Source organism: Sitophilus oryzae, unplaced genomic scaffold (assembly GCF_002938485.1).
Source record: "Sitophilus oryzae breed Bouriz unplaced genomic scaffold, Soryzae_2.0 scaffold_460_pilon_pilon, whole genome shotgun sequence".
Classification (NCBI taxonomy): Eukaryota; Metazoa; Arthropoda; class Insecta; order Coleoptera; family Curculionidae; genus Sitophilus; species Sitophilus oryzae.
Window position 1 is genome coordinate 83142 of NW_022147041.1, and position 12599 is coordinate 95740.

Sequence of the window (12599 nt, forward strand, 5' to 3'; positions counted from 1 at the left end):
ATGGTATATCATTAAAAATATATTACTTTTAGGTACAATTAGGGCCTGATACATTTCAAAAAGTAGAATATTATTTTATATTAAATGAGGTATTGTACCAACAGTCAATTTATATTAATACCGGAGATTAAAAAATAACAGAATAAATAGTTCTTTTTTTTATACTACAAAAATAAACTATAGAATACAACAGTATTTAAAAAAAATAAATAAAAAGTTATGTCCCGGCCGAGATTCGAACTCCGGTCTCTCGCTTCCTAGCCCGACTCCTTACGCACTGCTCCACAGTAACTTGTTTAGCGATAATTTAATGACGGCATATAAACCAAAAAACAGGTTTATAACAATAACTTGACGATTTGAACTGGCGCGCGGAGCGTGCTGACCAATAGCGCCTGTTATCACCTGTGACGTAGCGACCAACCTGCGCAATATCATACCTTGTATTCTTTGTACCATGTGGTATTTTCCTGTTAGTACACAATACAACTTATATAAAGCAATAAAATAGAATGTTTTGAATACTTTATCATTACGGAAGCTTTAAAAAGCAAATTGATTCTTATACGTCTCGTTATGAAATATTTAGGTACCACGAGCGAAGTATTAAACATACGACTTATTTACCCTGCTAAAATACATTTGACATCTATTTTATATTAACAACGATTTTACGTCCTTTTTCAAGTTGTTAACGATAAATTTCCATTAATCTTTAAAAATCCTTTGAGTTAAAAATATAGGTAATTTTAACACATCTAAGTTATAAGTATACCAGTTCATCTTTGTATGAAACCTGCAATTAAATAGGTCAAAACCTGGTCGCAGTCACTGGTCGCGGTAAGGTCGAACTCACCGAAGGCATTCTTGAGGTGTTCATATCTTTTAAGGATGGAAGATTCTGAAAAAAATAAATACATTTTAGTCATTTAGATATCTCCTATAAAATCACCTCTATTTAGGTTTGGTAAAAAAGTCAGACTATGTTTACAAAGTATTATTCTTTACGCATAGACCCAATAATAATAAAAATTAGCAATAGAGACATTTTTCAAAAAGCAATCAAATGATAAAAAAAAACGCTGCTGAAACTATCAAAATATTGATATAATAACACTTGTTTAACACTGACGATTAAACTATTACCACAGATTATACAGATTATAAACTTATCGTCAAAAACATTGTTTTTCGTGGTTCCAATTTTCGGAGTCACGCACTAGTTAGGTTACTAGTTTGCGCACATACCACACCCACTTATGGCCTCTAAATTGTGCACAGCGCCTGACCGGCCCAGTTATTACGATGTTTAAACGCCAGTTTATTTTTGCTCACAGGAAATTTTACTCGTTTGCTCACCGTCATAAAAAACAATTTTCGTACTACTAATTAGGGACAAGATTTTTATCTGTATACATATAGTATACCCATAGATTTAGGAAGAACAGATATCACCTTTGAATAAGAAGACTAAGGAAGGAGCATATCAAAAATCTTAGGTACACCGCGATGGGCCTCACATATGGCCGACTTAAATTCCGGTTTATCAGTGTCGTTCTAATTTTATTTAAAAAATGTAAAACTATGATGTAGGGTAGACTCAATAATTTGTTGTTTTATTTTACGTTGTGAATAAATGTTGGTACCGTAAAATGGGGTGAATAGAAACAGTTTCGTAGGCTATTAGCGATATACCGGTTGAAAAAAATGTGGTATTATTTTCCCGAATATTTTAAAACATGGGTCTTTGTTTGTTCTTTGCGTATACATATAATTTGATTTTTGAAAAATATGCATATAAATATTAAATAAAAATAACATTTGTGTTTCTATTCACCTGCTATTCGGGAGAATAGAAACACACATTGATGTTAATGTTTTTATCTATTCTATTTCCAACAAGGTGATTAGAAACAGTAAATTATTACATATTTAAGTAGGTTTAACAATAATTAACAATACATATAATATGACAACTTACATGTACCAGCTTATGTATTACTTTAAAAATAAATATTTTATTTATAAAGTTTTCGCGCCATACAAAATAGGTGATAAATCGATCTCACATTTATGGATCAGCTGATTGACAGAAACAGTGCTGCCACAGATAAAAATATAGTTTTTACATTTTATTGTGTATTACCAATGATAGAAAAATTAGATATGTCGACTCTTTTTACTTTGAATATTTTTAATCGTGATTTGATTTTTTTCAGAAATTTTGTTTCTATTCACCACTATGTTTCTATTCACCCCATTTTACGGTAGTTATTAAAATTGTTATAAAAATATATAATTCTAATAAAAATAGATAAGTTATAATAAGTATTTATTAACACAAACATCCGATACGCTACTGAAGCAGGTAAGTCAAATTAACGTATCTAAATTCTTTGACATCTAATATTTGACAAGTAATAAATAAAAGCTAAAAATGCAAGAAAAATATATAATTTAGTTAATTTAAGTGAATTTCATAAATGATCGGTTTACTACACGTATGTATATTATATAGTCACTTACTAGCGAAAAGTCGTTCCATTATTTCACTCAATTTTTGCTGAGATCTACCGCACGCTACACAACCAACTATTTTAGAGTCTTTTTCGATAAATCGCGATAGTGTCACTGTTAATTTAAGTTCTGCCACAATTTCCATCTAGATTTACTACCTTTATACAACTATCAGTAGTAGAATAAATAATAAATAACATAAAATAAGCTCCGTAAAGACTGACAAATTCACAAAATTTCAAATCAAATTCAATTGTGTCAAATGAATCGTCAAACAGAACTGTCAAGGATCCCCACCCTAGACAGCTTTTATGGTGGCTGTTCCACCCACCATGCATGAATACATGGATAGCATTATGCTCCTTCCTTAGTCTGCTTATTCAAAGGATATCACATTATGCATTTTAACCCGATCAAACATTCGGAGGTTGACTACGTACTGTAAAAACCAACTGAGATAGAGAAGGCGACATTGCCATATAACAAATTTGCGCCTATCTTCTTAGTTTGATTTCCAGAAAAAGTGACTTTAAAACCTTCACCGGATATCAATAAATCTCAATTTCTTAATTCAATTAATAGTTTATTTTTAAAGAAGCATGCGTAATAATATGTTATTAATCAGAGGATATATGCGTTACTATTAAAAGACATGTTTACTGTTTAATGTGCTGAAACGTCTAGAACTATTGGCAACGTCGCTGCTAGTCTTCCAGAATGAAATGAGCCGTCCGTCCCACCACCCCTCGCGACGGCCCTTGGTCTGTTGTAACGTACTACGTTTAGCTTACGGTGTGTTTGGAGTCGGAATCAAGTCGAAAGTGAACTTTTCAGTGTTTTTCAGTAGTTTTTGGTTTTTGTTTAACGTACTTTTAAATCTGCGAATTTTCAATATGGTACGACAGTGTCAAGTGTGTGGAAAAATAAGCTAAAATTACCCGAATTTGTCTTTTCACAGGTAGGTATTGTTCTGACGTTTTATATTTCCGCCGTAATTGTACATAGGCGTCCCACAAGGGAGCCTCTCACAATTAAAATATTTTCTAATTATATTTGTTGAATTTTGATCTATTAAAACCAGAACGTAGTAGCCGGTAATTGAATTATAATTCGTCTCAATTACTACCTAATTGTTGTAGATCATAACAAATTTGAATATAAACGTCGCATTTGAAACTTTATTATAAGCCAGGAAATGACATTTTTTTTCTTAAAATTGCGTCATATTTTGGTCATTATATATGATATTCTAAAGAAATTTGCTCAACAAATAAACGAAGGTTTACCCGACCCTTTTTACATTTTATTGCTTTATTATATCCGCCCCTTCGGCCTTGTTTAGACATTTTTTTACCACCGTACAAATATATCTTCCTAGAGTTATTTGTACGGTGTGTTTAACTTTTTTTTAGAATGGGACGAACTGTAAATAATTCTTAGGCTACTAGTTTTATACATATCTATATACAGAGTGACCCAGGCCTCCAAAAAAACTTTTTACCTATTACGTTTTTGGTTTGTGATTTTTATTTCAATTTTTTACATATGAGGGCCTTTGTAACGCACATTTTCAAAATATTTTTGTCAACATACAGGGTGATTCAAACGCAATACATATGCTTAATACAGTTCATGAAGATTGGGACATTTAACTAAAATTTGATTATTTGATGAAGCTACCTTTAAAAGTAATGGATTTGTAAATAAATGTAATAGGTATTCATTATTATGCGACAGAAATCCCATACTGTAGCACGCAGATTCTATACTTTTAATGATAAATGCCTTCTATTGAGAGACTAAAAGGCAATTGCCTCGTATCAGAGCCATCATAATACATGAAGAAGACCGAAAGTCAAATCTTGTCTTATATTTTCAAAAAAAACACAATTTTCTCATTAAATATTGATTTCAGGTATAGGAAGTTATTAATAATACAAGATTAAACAACTATTACACAGTACTTCACAGAAAGCTATCGATTGCGAACTAACTAAATCGTTACTAATTACTAATTTTGAAAAGTTCTTTTTAAGATGAAAAAAGGTAAAACTAAAACCTAAACTATCATTTGAGATTAAACGGGAAGTTCTAAATAATGTTGCCTACTCTAAACAAGAAAAATTTATTTATAAGTTTTATACCATTCCTAATTAAATTTGGACGAAAAGACTATTTCAGTTTGCTGTAGGTAATTTTGTCAGGGAAAATACGTAAATAAAAATGACTTTTTAAGTAAAAAAAAGTCAAAAGGACAAGTTATTCCAAAAAAGGACTGTCCTTTTCAAAAAGGGATAAGTGGCAACTCTAGGTATTTCTGGAATGGAAATTTAATGGCAAATCTACAACTTTAGTTTGAAAATATGTTCCGGCCACCTAAGTTTACAAAAATGTCTAAAATGTGCTTTACCATTGCCTCCATATTCTGAAAAAAAATTGAAAGAAAAGTCACCAACCACAAACTTAATATAGAACTGTTTCGGAAGCCTGAGTCACTCTGTAAATATTCAAAAGTAACTGAAAGTTGAAATTGAAAATCGACGTTGGAGCGATTTTCGAAAACTACTAACGTTTCAACATAAGTATACGTGGGATATTAATTATATTATTATATTAGACCTTATAACAAAACTCATCTGACGAAAAAGTGTTAATGTGGTATATTAATATGGAGTAAAAATTTTACTAATTACTTTACTTTTACGTTACTAATTAAATTCGTTTCAAAAAACGATACGCCACTGGCCATTAGAACAATCCAAATGCGCCTAGTTGCCGGGGTCGGAAATTTTAGACTTCTCTGTCTCTTCTGTCCTTGTTTGACGCATTGGAATGTTTGATACACTACCAACGAGTATTTATGAATGAGATGTTCGGTCTATCTTTATAATGTCTGAGTATACCTAATCTGTGCTTATTACTTCAAAACCAACTATTTTCCATAGCCTACCATGACTTCACTGAAGCGTCGTTTCTCATTCTCTGGCATTGGCATCTTAATTATCAGGTACCTATTATGGTATTCTGGAATATTATCGATATTGGAATAAATTAATACTTTAACTATTCTAATAAAAAATGTGTTATGAAACACCGTGTTTGGTTTGGTTTTTTTATTTTTTCTTATTTATTATAATTTTTTTTTCATCACAGCTTTCTCTGGAATAATCCTTGTATCGGGTCGTATACCAAGATACAAAGCGTGCTCATTATGGAGACACAACCTTTCGTACTAGCGATGTTGTGCCGAGTACCACAGCCCTTTGCATCGCCAAAATTGTGCTGGTCGGTGGTATTTGAAGATTTTTTAGGTGGCTTTACATATTTCTATGTACTAGTCCGTTAGCTGATATAATAATTGGTAGAATCTCAACTTTAGCTAGATTCCATAGCTTTTTGATTTCAGTTGCCAGTTCCTGGTATTTAGATATTTTTTCGTCATACATCCGTGTCATATTGGAGTCTAATGGAACTGGCTAAGTCTATTATTGTGACTTTTTTCGCTGCTATGTCTTAGAAAACCATGTCTGGGCGATTATGATGCACTGGCTTATCAGTAATGATATCCATGTTTATTATATTTTTGCTAATATCTTCGGTTTGAAAAAATATATCAAGGTGCGGTTTTCGCTGACTTTTTAAACTTTCATTCCTCTTTACTATCAGCTAAAATTAAACATACTGACGGATTTTTCAGAAAAAAACCGCGCAATGTTTGTCAAATTGCAAGAGAGCGCTTATGGTTTATATGGTATTATATAGAGTACGAAACGGTTCTTTTAAACGAGACCTGATTGTTGAATTTCGATCATCTAGTCCGGAGTTTATTAACATTTAATTAAAAAAGGATCTATCCTTCCTCCACCACTTCATTTTAGCAGATAAGGAAAAATGGTTCTAACAAAAGAAATCCAAAATTCACACACTGAAGATTAACAAGCTATTATGGACAGTACCCCTTCTCTAGTGAAAATTTGGTAAAAATTATATTTTCCATAGTAGTAGCGCCCTCTAGCGGTGGCCGTTATACAAACTTGAAAATAATTTTGAGTAATTTCTCATAGCCTCTTTAGTTATAAATATTTGTGTTCCGCAGGCCCTACGGCTAATACTTTCTGAGTTACAGCCGTGAGCTACTATTAGATAGTTATAGTGAGTTATTAGTTAGCTATTATCAGTGAGATCAAAAACTGTGATGAACTGCCGAGAAACTGTGCTGGGTGCTAGGCCACGGCAATGTGGTAGGCAACCAAAAAGCGGACAGACTTGCCAAAGAGGGAGCCAGGGCTATAGGAACCATAGGAAGGCCAAGCAGCAAGAGACGAAGACGTGGCAACACTGTGAGGACTGCGCTACAGCTCCAAGACTGTGGCCAGTGGTAGATAGCAAAAAGACAAAACAACTGCTAGAGCACAAAAAGTACTGGCAGTACGCATAATTGTAGGTTTCATCACTGGAAACTGCCACACGAGGATAAATCTCGTGAGATGGAAGATTTCCAACGACGAGTACCGAAAAAAATACGGAGAAAAAGAAGAAACCATACAGCACCTGTTGTGCCATTGTCCGGCAGTGAAAATCGACGCTTTAAAACCTTAGGGCAAGGTTTTTTGGAGGGTCTAGAGGAAGCAGTAGGAGCCAACATCAGCGACATGCGGAAGCAAAGAGGTGGAAGTGTTTTAACGCAAAGAAAGAATGAGTGGAAGGTAAGGTTTGGTACAATAATACAGGGGTTGTAGAATGTAGAATGTTTAGGCGGGGAGTTAATCACCGCGACCTTACAGATCTATTATGTGTCCCCCTTTCTTGAGTTATAACGAGTTATAACTCATCATACAGTCTCAGGGCTTTAACAAAAGCCAGTATCTGAGACGGCTCCACGGAGGCCAGCTCTCCATCCTCGACATCAGCCGTGCCAAAGTTCATGGCACGAATGGTCGTCGTCTCGGCGCACTCAGCACTCGAATCTGCATTTGCCGTTGTTTCTCAGCTCCAGCCTACTGAGGTGTTCGTTGAGGAGACAGTATCCTGTTAGAGACCCCGTGACAGTCCGAAGATTGTTTTTACTTAAATCAAGGAATGCCTTTGATTTTTCTCGGTCGTAAGTTCTCAGGAACCTTTTTTAGTGTCTTAGACCGTTGGAGGACACCCATTTCGGGTTACGGATGGAGTCTTCCAGATTCTTCAGTCCTGCTTTCAGTTGGTTTCCGCTTGGAAAACAGAACGGTTCTGGAAGTGTTCGCTCCTTTTCTAGCTAGATCATTTGCTTTTTCAATGCCTTCCTTTGTGAGCAGGCACCTAGAGTAGGACTTTATTTTCTTTGCCTAATTTGTTGAGCTTCTCTAGGCCTTCTTTGACCAACTTCGAATTGATGGTTACTGAGTTGATCGCGTTTAGTGCTGCTTGACTATCGGATAGGGTGGCCATTTCCTGTTTTCGATAGTTCCTATCTAAGATAAATTGTACGCATCTTTCTGCCTGAAAGATGTTGGGGTAGATGCCTATTGGTTCGGAGTATTTAATTTTCGGCCCAAATACTCATATACCTGTCCCTGCTTTGCTTTGGCATCAGTATACCACGTTATGGTACGGTCTTTGACATGCTGAGCAAGCGTTGCTTCCTTCCAATCCTTTTTATTACTCAATACTACAGTAAGGTGTTTCTCAAAGTTGTAAATGCTTGGTGGGAGTTGGAGAAGTAATACAGGGGTTAATAATACAGGGGTATTGCAATGGGCACGGGGCCTCCGAGTGAGACATCAAGCAACCTGCTTGCCTTACCTACTTACCTACTACCTATGTAACAAATATCTATCACAATATAATATGTACTATTATTACATAAATAAACATAAGATTCTTTTTGCACAGTATAATACGAGTGTGACTAGGAACGCTAATCGAAACGATTGGTTAATCAGAATAGATACAATTACAATTAGCTGTTCCGATTAAAGAGGTTGCATTACAATTTTCTGGAAAACATTTATTGGATATACTTACATTACTCGGACCTAACAGCGGCGTTTCCGAACTTATAGACCCGTCTTGCAATATCTGATCGTCCCGTATAGGTCTAGTCATATACGCCGGCATATGTGGATGGTGCAACGTCTGAAAACCGCCAGGATGCGGCATTCCTTGCGGACCGATCCTCTTCATATCGAGCTGCGCGTATACCGTCGGCTCCTGTCTTCGGATGACGTTCATAGCGACGGATGGCGGATGCTGGCTGTAAATGACGTGGGGCGGCTGCATCTGTTGTTTCGTTATAGACAGTTCAGCGTATGTTATTTCGGCAGGGCTCTGTAAAGGAGTTAGTAGTGTGTTCTAATGTTAGTAGGTTAGTTAGAAACAAACTACTGCTATATAATGTATGTTAACAATATTAAAATTATATCATTTAGTTCCCACCATGCAACTTAGTACAGCAAAATATCAAGATTTAAATCACTTATATTCGTTTGGCTTTAAGATTAGGTTAGAGTGAGTTCTCAGTTTGCATGCCAAAATAAAAGATTTGCGATGTACAGGGTCTTTCAAAAAATATCGCAACCTATCGGAGGGAGAATCCTCACGTAAAAAAAAAATATTTTTCATATCAACATAGTATCAACCATACTTTGCTTTGTTTTTTTCTACTCGAGGGTTAAAGTGTTAATTTTTTTCGATTTATTATAATTTTCTTAAAGTGCTTTTACTGATTTGGATGGATTTAAGTTTTGAGGGTAAAAATTGCTATAAGTGCTACATATTTTAATTCCAAAAAATTGCGTCTGAAGAAATATTTTAAATTCGAAGTGGGCGCTATTAAATTTTTAAGATTAACAAATGCAAGTTATTGAGACGATATGTATATTGATACTCGTTTTAAAGATAATATATAAAATTTTACTGGTAAATACTACAGTTATTGGTAAATAGACGTAAGACGTGATTTGATGATGTCGGGAAGTTGTTTGGCACACAAAACTAAAGCAACGCACAGCAAGGCAAAACCTGTGCAAAATGTAGAGACTGGCATGCATCGCAGGAGTCATGAGAACCTGCCCAACAGCAGCAATTGAAATTATTCTAAACTTAACACTACACTATTAGAATGGCCATTTACGGAAACAGTACTGGGAGAATTGTCAGCTTAGGAGCTTAGAAAACCCTCAAAAGAAAAATTCCACTCATCCAACGCCCAGTGGATAACATACAAACAATGTACAACTTTGAGGAAAACCTCAGTGTATGTAGTAATGAACAACAAAAAAAACTCAGTAGTTAACAAAGACTTACTGATTTGGATGGATTTAAGTTTTGAGGGTAAAAGTTGCTATAAGTGCTACATATTTTAATTCCAAAAAATTGTGGATATATTTATCAGAGGCGTGTATATGGGTACAGAGGCGTGTATATGAATACTGGAATATTTTTCGGAAAAAAAAATGTGAAACTGACTTTTTTCTTTTAATACCTAGCAGAATTGTATAGGCCGTTTAATGCCAATTAAAAGTTGTATCTTGATATTTTGTCGTTTTCGATCTCCTTGATGACATAAATACAATTTTATTAATCACAATTAATAAAATTAAAATAAAATTAAAATAATAAATTATTTATTTTATCTAATTTATTATTAAATATTATTACTATTAGTTATTATTACTATTAGCCCAACCTGCAGCAAATTAAAAAAAATGTTGTTTAAGATAATTACAAGAGACCTCATTTTACGAAGTTATTATAACAAGTATATTTTTTGAATAAGAGTTTAATGGAAAAACAACTGTATACTAAAAAAATACATAGATAGTATTCAATATAAAATATATAACTTTAGTTTGATAATATGTTTGAGTCACCTTATGTATCGTCAATATTTATAAAATGTGCGCAGCTTTGGCTGCAACTTTCATAAAAAGATTAGATTGAAAAGCAGGTATTTTGTACCTAATGCAAAAACCCAGATAAAAGCGATTAATTCTAAAATTCTAAAAACCGAAAACTACCAAAGATTTATTAAAAATCTAATGACTTAATGTTAAATTATATTTTTATATCCACTTTTTATTCATTAGAAAGAGCCCACAGTACAAACTTTATGTGAATGAAAATTAAAATAAAATAACTTTAATGATTATTAAAAGAAGAAAACAAAACTGTTTCATGCAGATCCATGCAAGCCTTATGAGAAATGTTAAAAATAACTAATTATATACAGGGTGTCCCAGAAATAAGTGCAAATATTTTAAGGGGTGGTAGATCTCGATAAAAGAAATATATTTTCTCTTTATCGTTTTTCAAATAAGTCCAAAATAACAGAGTTATTTTACTTTGAAAATTTTCAAAAAAAAATATTTTTTGCTAAAATTTTGAGAACCACTGAATCTTTTCTGGATTTTTTTTCTTGTAAATTTAATCTAATACCTATGTTGCCATATTATCAAGGAATTATGTTTTTTAACAAAAAAATAAAAAAAATTCCAAAAAATTTTTCAAAAAATTTCGAATTTTCAAAATTTTTTTTCCGCTAAAAAACCCTCATAGGCGTGTTTCTGGGGTTGAACTATACTACCAGTTAAAATATTTGCACTTATTTCTGGGACACCCTGTATATAACTACTATAACCTAATTAGCATAGAAAATAACTGTCAGAAATTAAAACAACTCATTATTCTTACCGATTTGCCATAGCTTCCGTTTTTAGTTTGGCTATTTGGGCTTTGCATTCTACTATAGATTCTCATCGAAGGGGTATTGTTCAATCTTTCAAAAGCTCTTTCTTCATCTTGATATTCGTCATCGGCATTGTTCTGAGGTATTATATCCGGATTTTTCTCTTCCAAGCTGTCTACACTGTCATTCATGTCCTTGTTTAAAGGCTCTGTGCTTGCCTAAAAATTATTAATTGAAAATTTATACTTTCCTAAAATCTCAAGTTTGATATGTATATTTTGAGATTTTGATGAAATTATATATTTTGAGATTTTGTCAAGATTTCATAATGAACCTATAAATACTAAGATGTAATATAAACATGTTATATTTTTATCGGTAGAGTTTCTGCATTCTTTCAGTGTTGCAATTTGACGTAATTGATGGAACAAAGAAAAAAAAAATAAAAAGAAAGTTCTGGGAAAATGCGTCTAAAGAAATATTTTAAATTCGAAGTGAGCGCTATTAAATTTTTAAGATTAACAAATGCAAGTTATTGAGACGATATGTATACTGATACTCGTTTTAAAGATAATATATAAAATTTTACTGGTAAATGCTACAGTTATTGGTAAATAGACGTAAGACGTGATTTGATGATGTCGGGAAGTTGTTTGGCACACAAAACGAAAGCAACGCACAGCAAGGCAAAACCTGTGCAAAATGAGACTGGCATGCATCAGATCAGAACCTGCCCAACAGCAGCAATTGAAATTATTCTAAATTTAACACACTACACTATTAGAATGACCATTTATGGAAACAGTACTGGGAGAATTGTCAGCTTAAGAGCTTGGAACACCATCAAAAGAAAAATTTCACTCATCCAACTCCCAGTGGATAACATACAAACAATGTACAACTTTGAGGAAAACCTCAGTGTATGTAGTAATGAACAACAAAAAAAACTCAGTAGTTAAAAAAGACCATACCATAACGTGGTATACTGGCGTTTCCAAAACCAAAGCAGAAACAGGGATAGGACTATTTGGGCCGAAAACTAAATACTCCAAACCATTGGGCACCTACCGCTATTGGAAGATGCATGCAACTTATCTTAGGAACTATCAAAAACAAAAAATAGCCATCTTCTCCGATAGTCAAGCAGTCTTAACATCAATCAACTCAGTAACTATCAATTCTAAATTGGTCAAAGAATGCCTGGAGAAGCTGAACAAATTATGCAAAGAAAATAAAGTTCTTCTACTCTAGTTGCCAGCCCATCAAGAGTTAGAAGATAATGTCCGTTTCGGAAACCTTCTCAGAAACTGGCTTGTCACAGCCCTGGGATTATATGATGAGTTAATACCGTATGATCGAGAAAAAACGGCGTCAGCGATGGCTATGAAATGAAGATCGCTGTCATTTTATATGTAAA

General features: G+C 33.6%; 1 protein-coding gene across 1 annotated transcript in view; it reads right to left on the reverse strand.

Moving 5' to 3' along the window:
* Nucleotides 1-437: 437 nt before the first annotated feature.
* Nucleotides 438-12599, reverse strand: part of LOC115885855 — a 335423-nt gene continuing 323261 nt past the window's right edge. Inside the window, exons 13-15 of the mRNA XM_030904879.1 lie at nt 11188-11400; nt 8521-8823; nt 438-901 (exon numbers count right to left, since the gene is read on the reverse strand). Coding sequence (XP_030760739.1) covers nt 812-901; nt 8521-8823; nt 11188-11400 — 606 coding nt within the window. The 3' untranslated portion in view covers nt 438-811. The remainder of the gene's footprint in view (nt 902-8520; nt 8824-11187; nt 11401-12599) is intronic.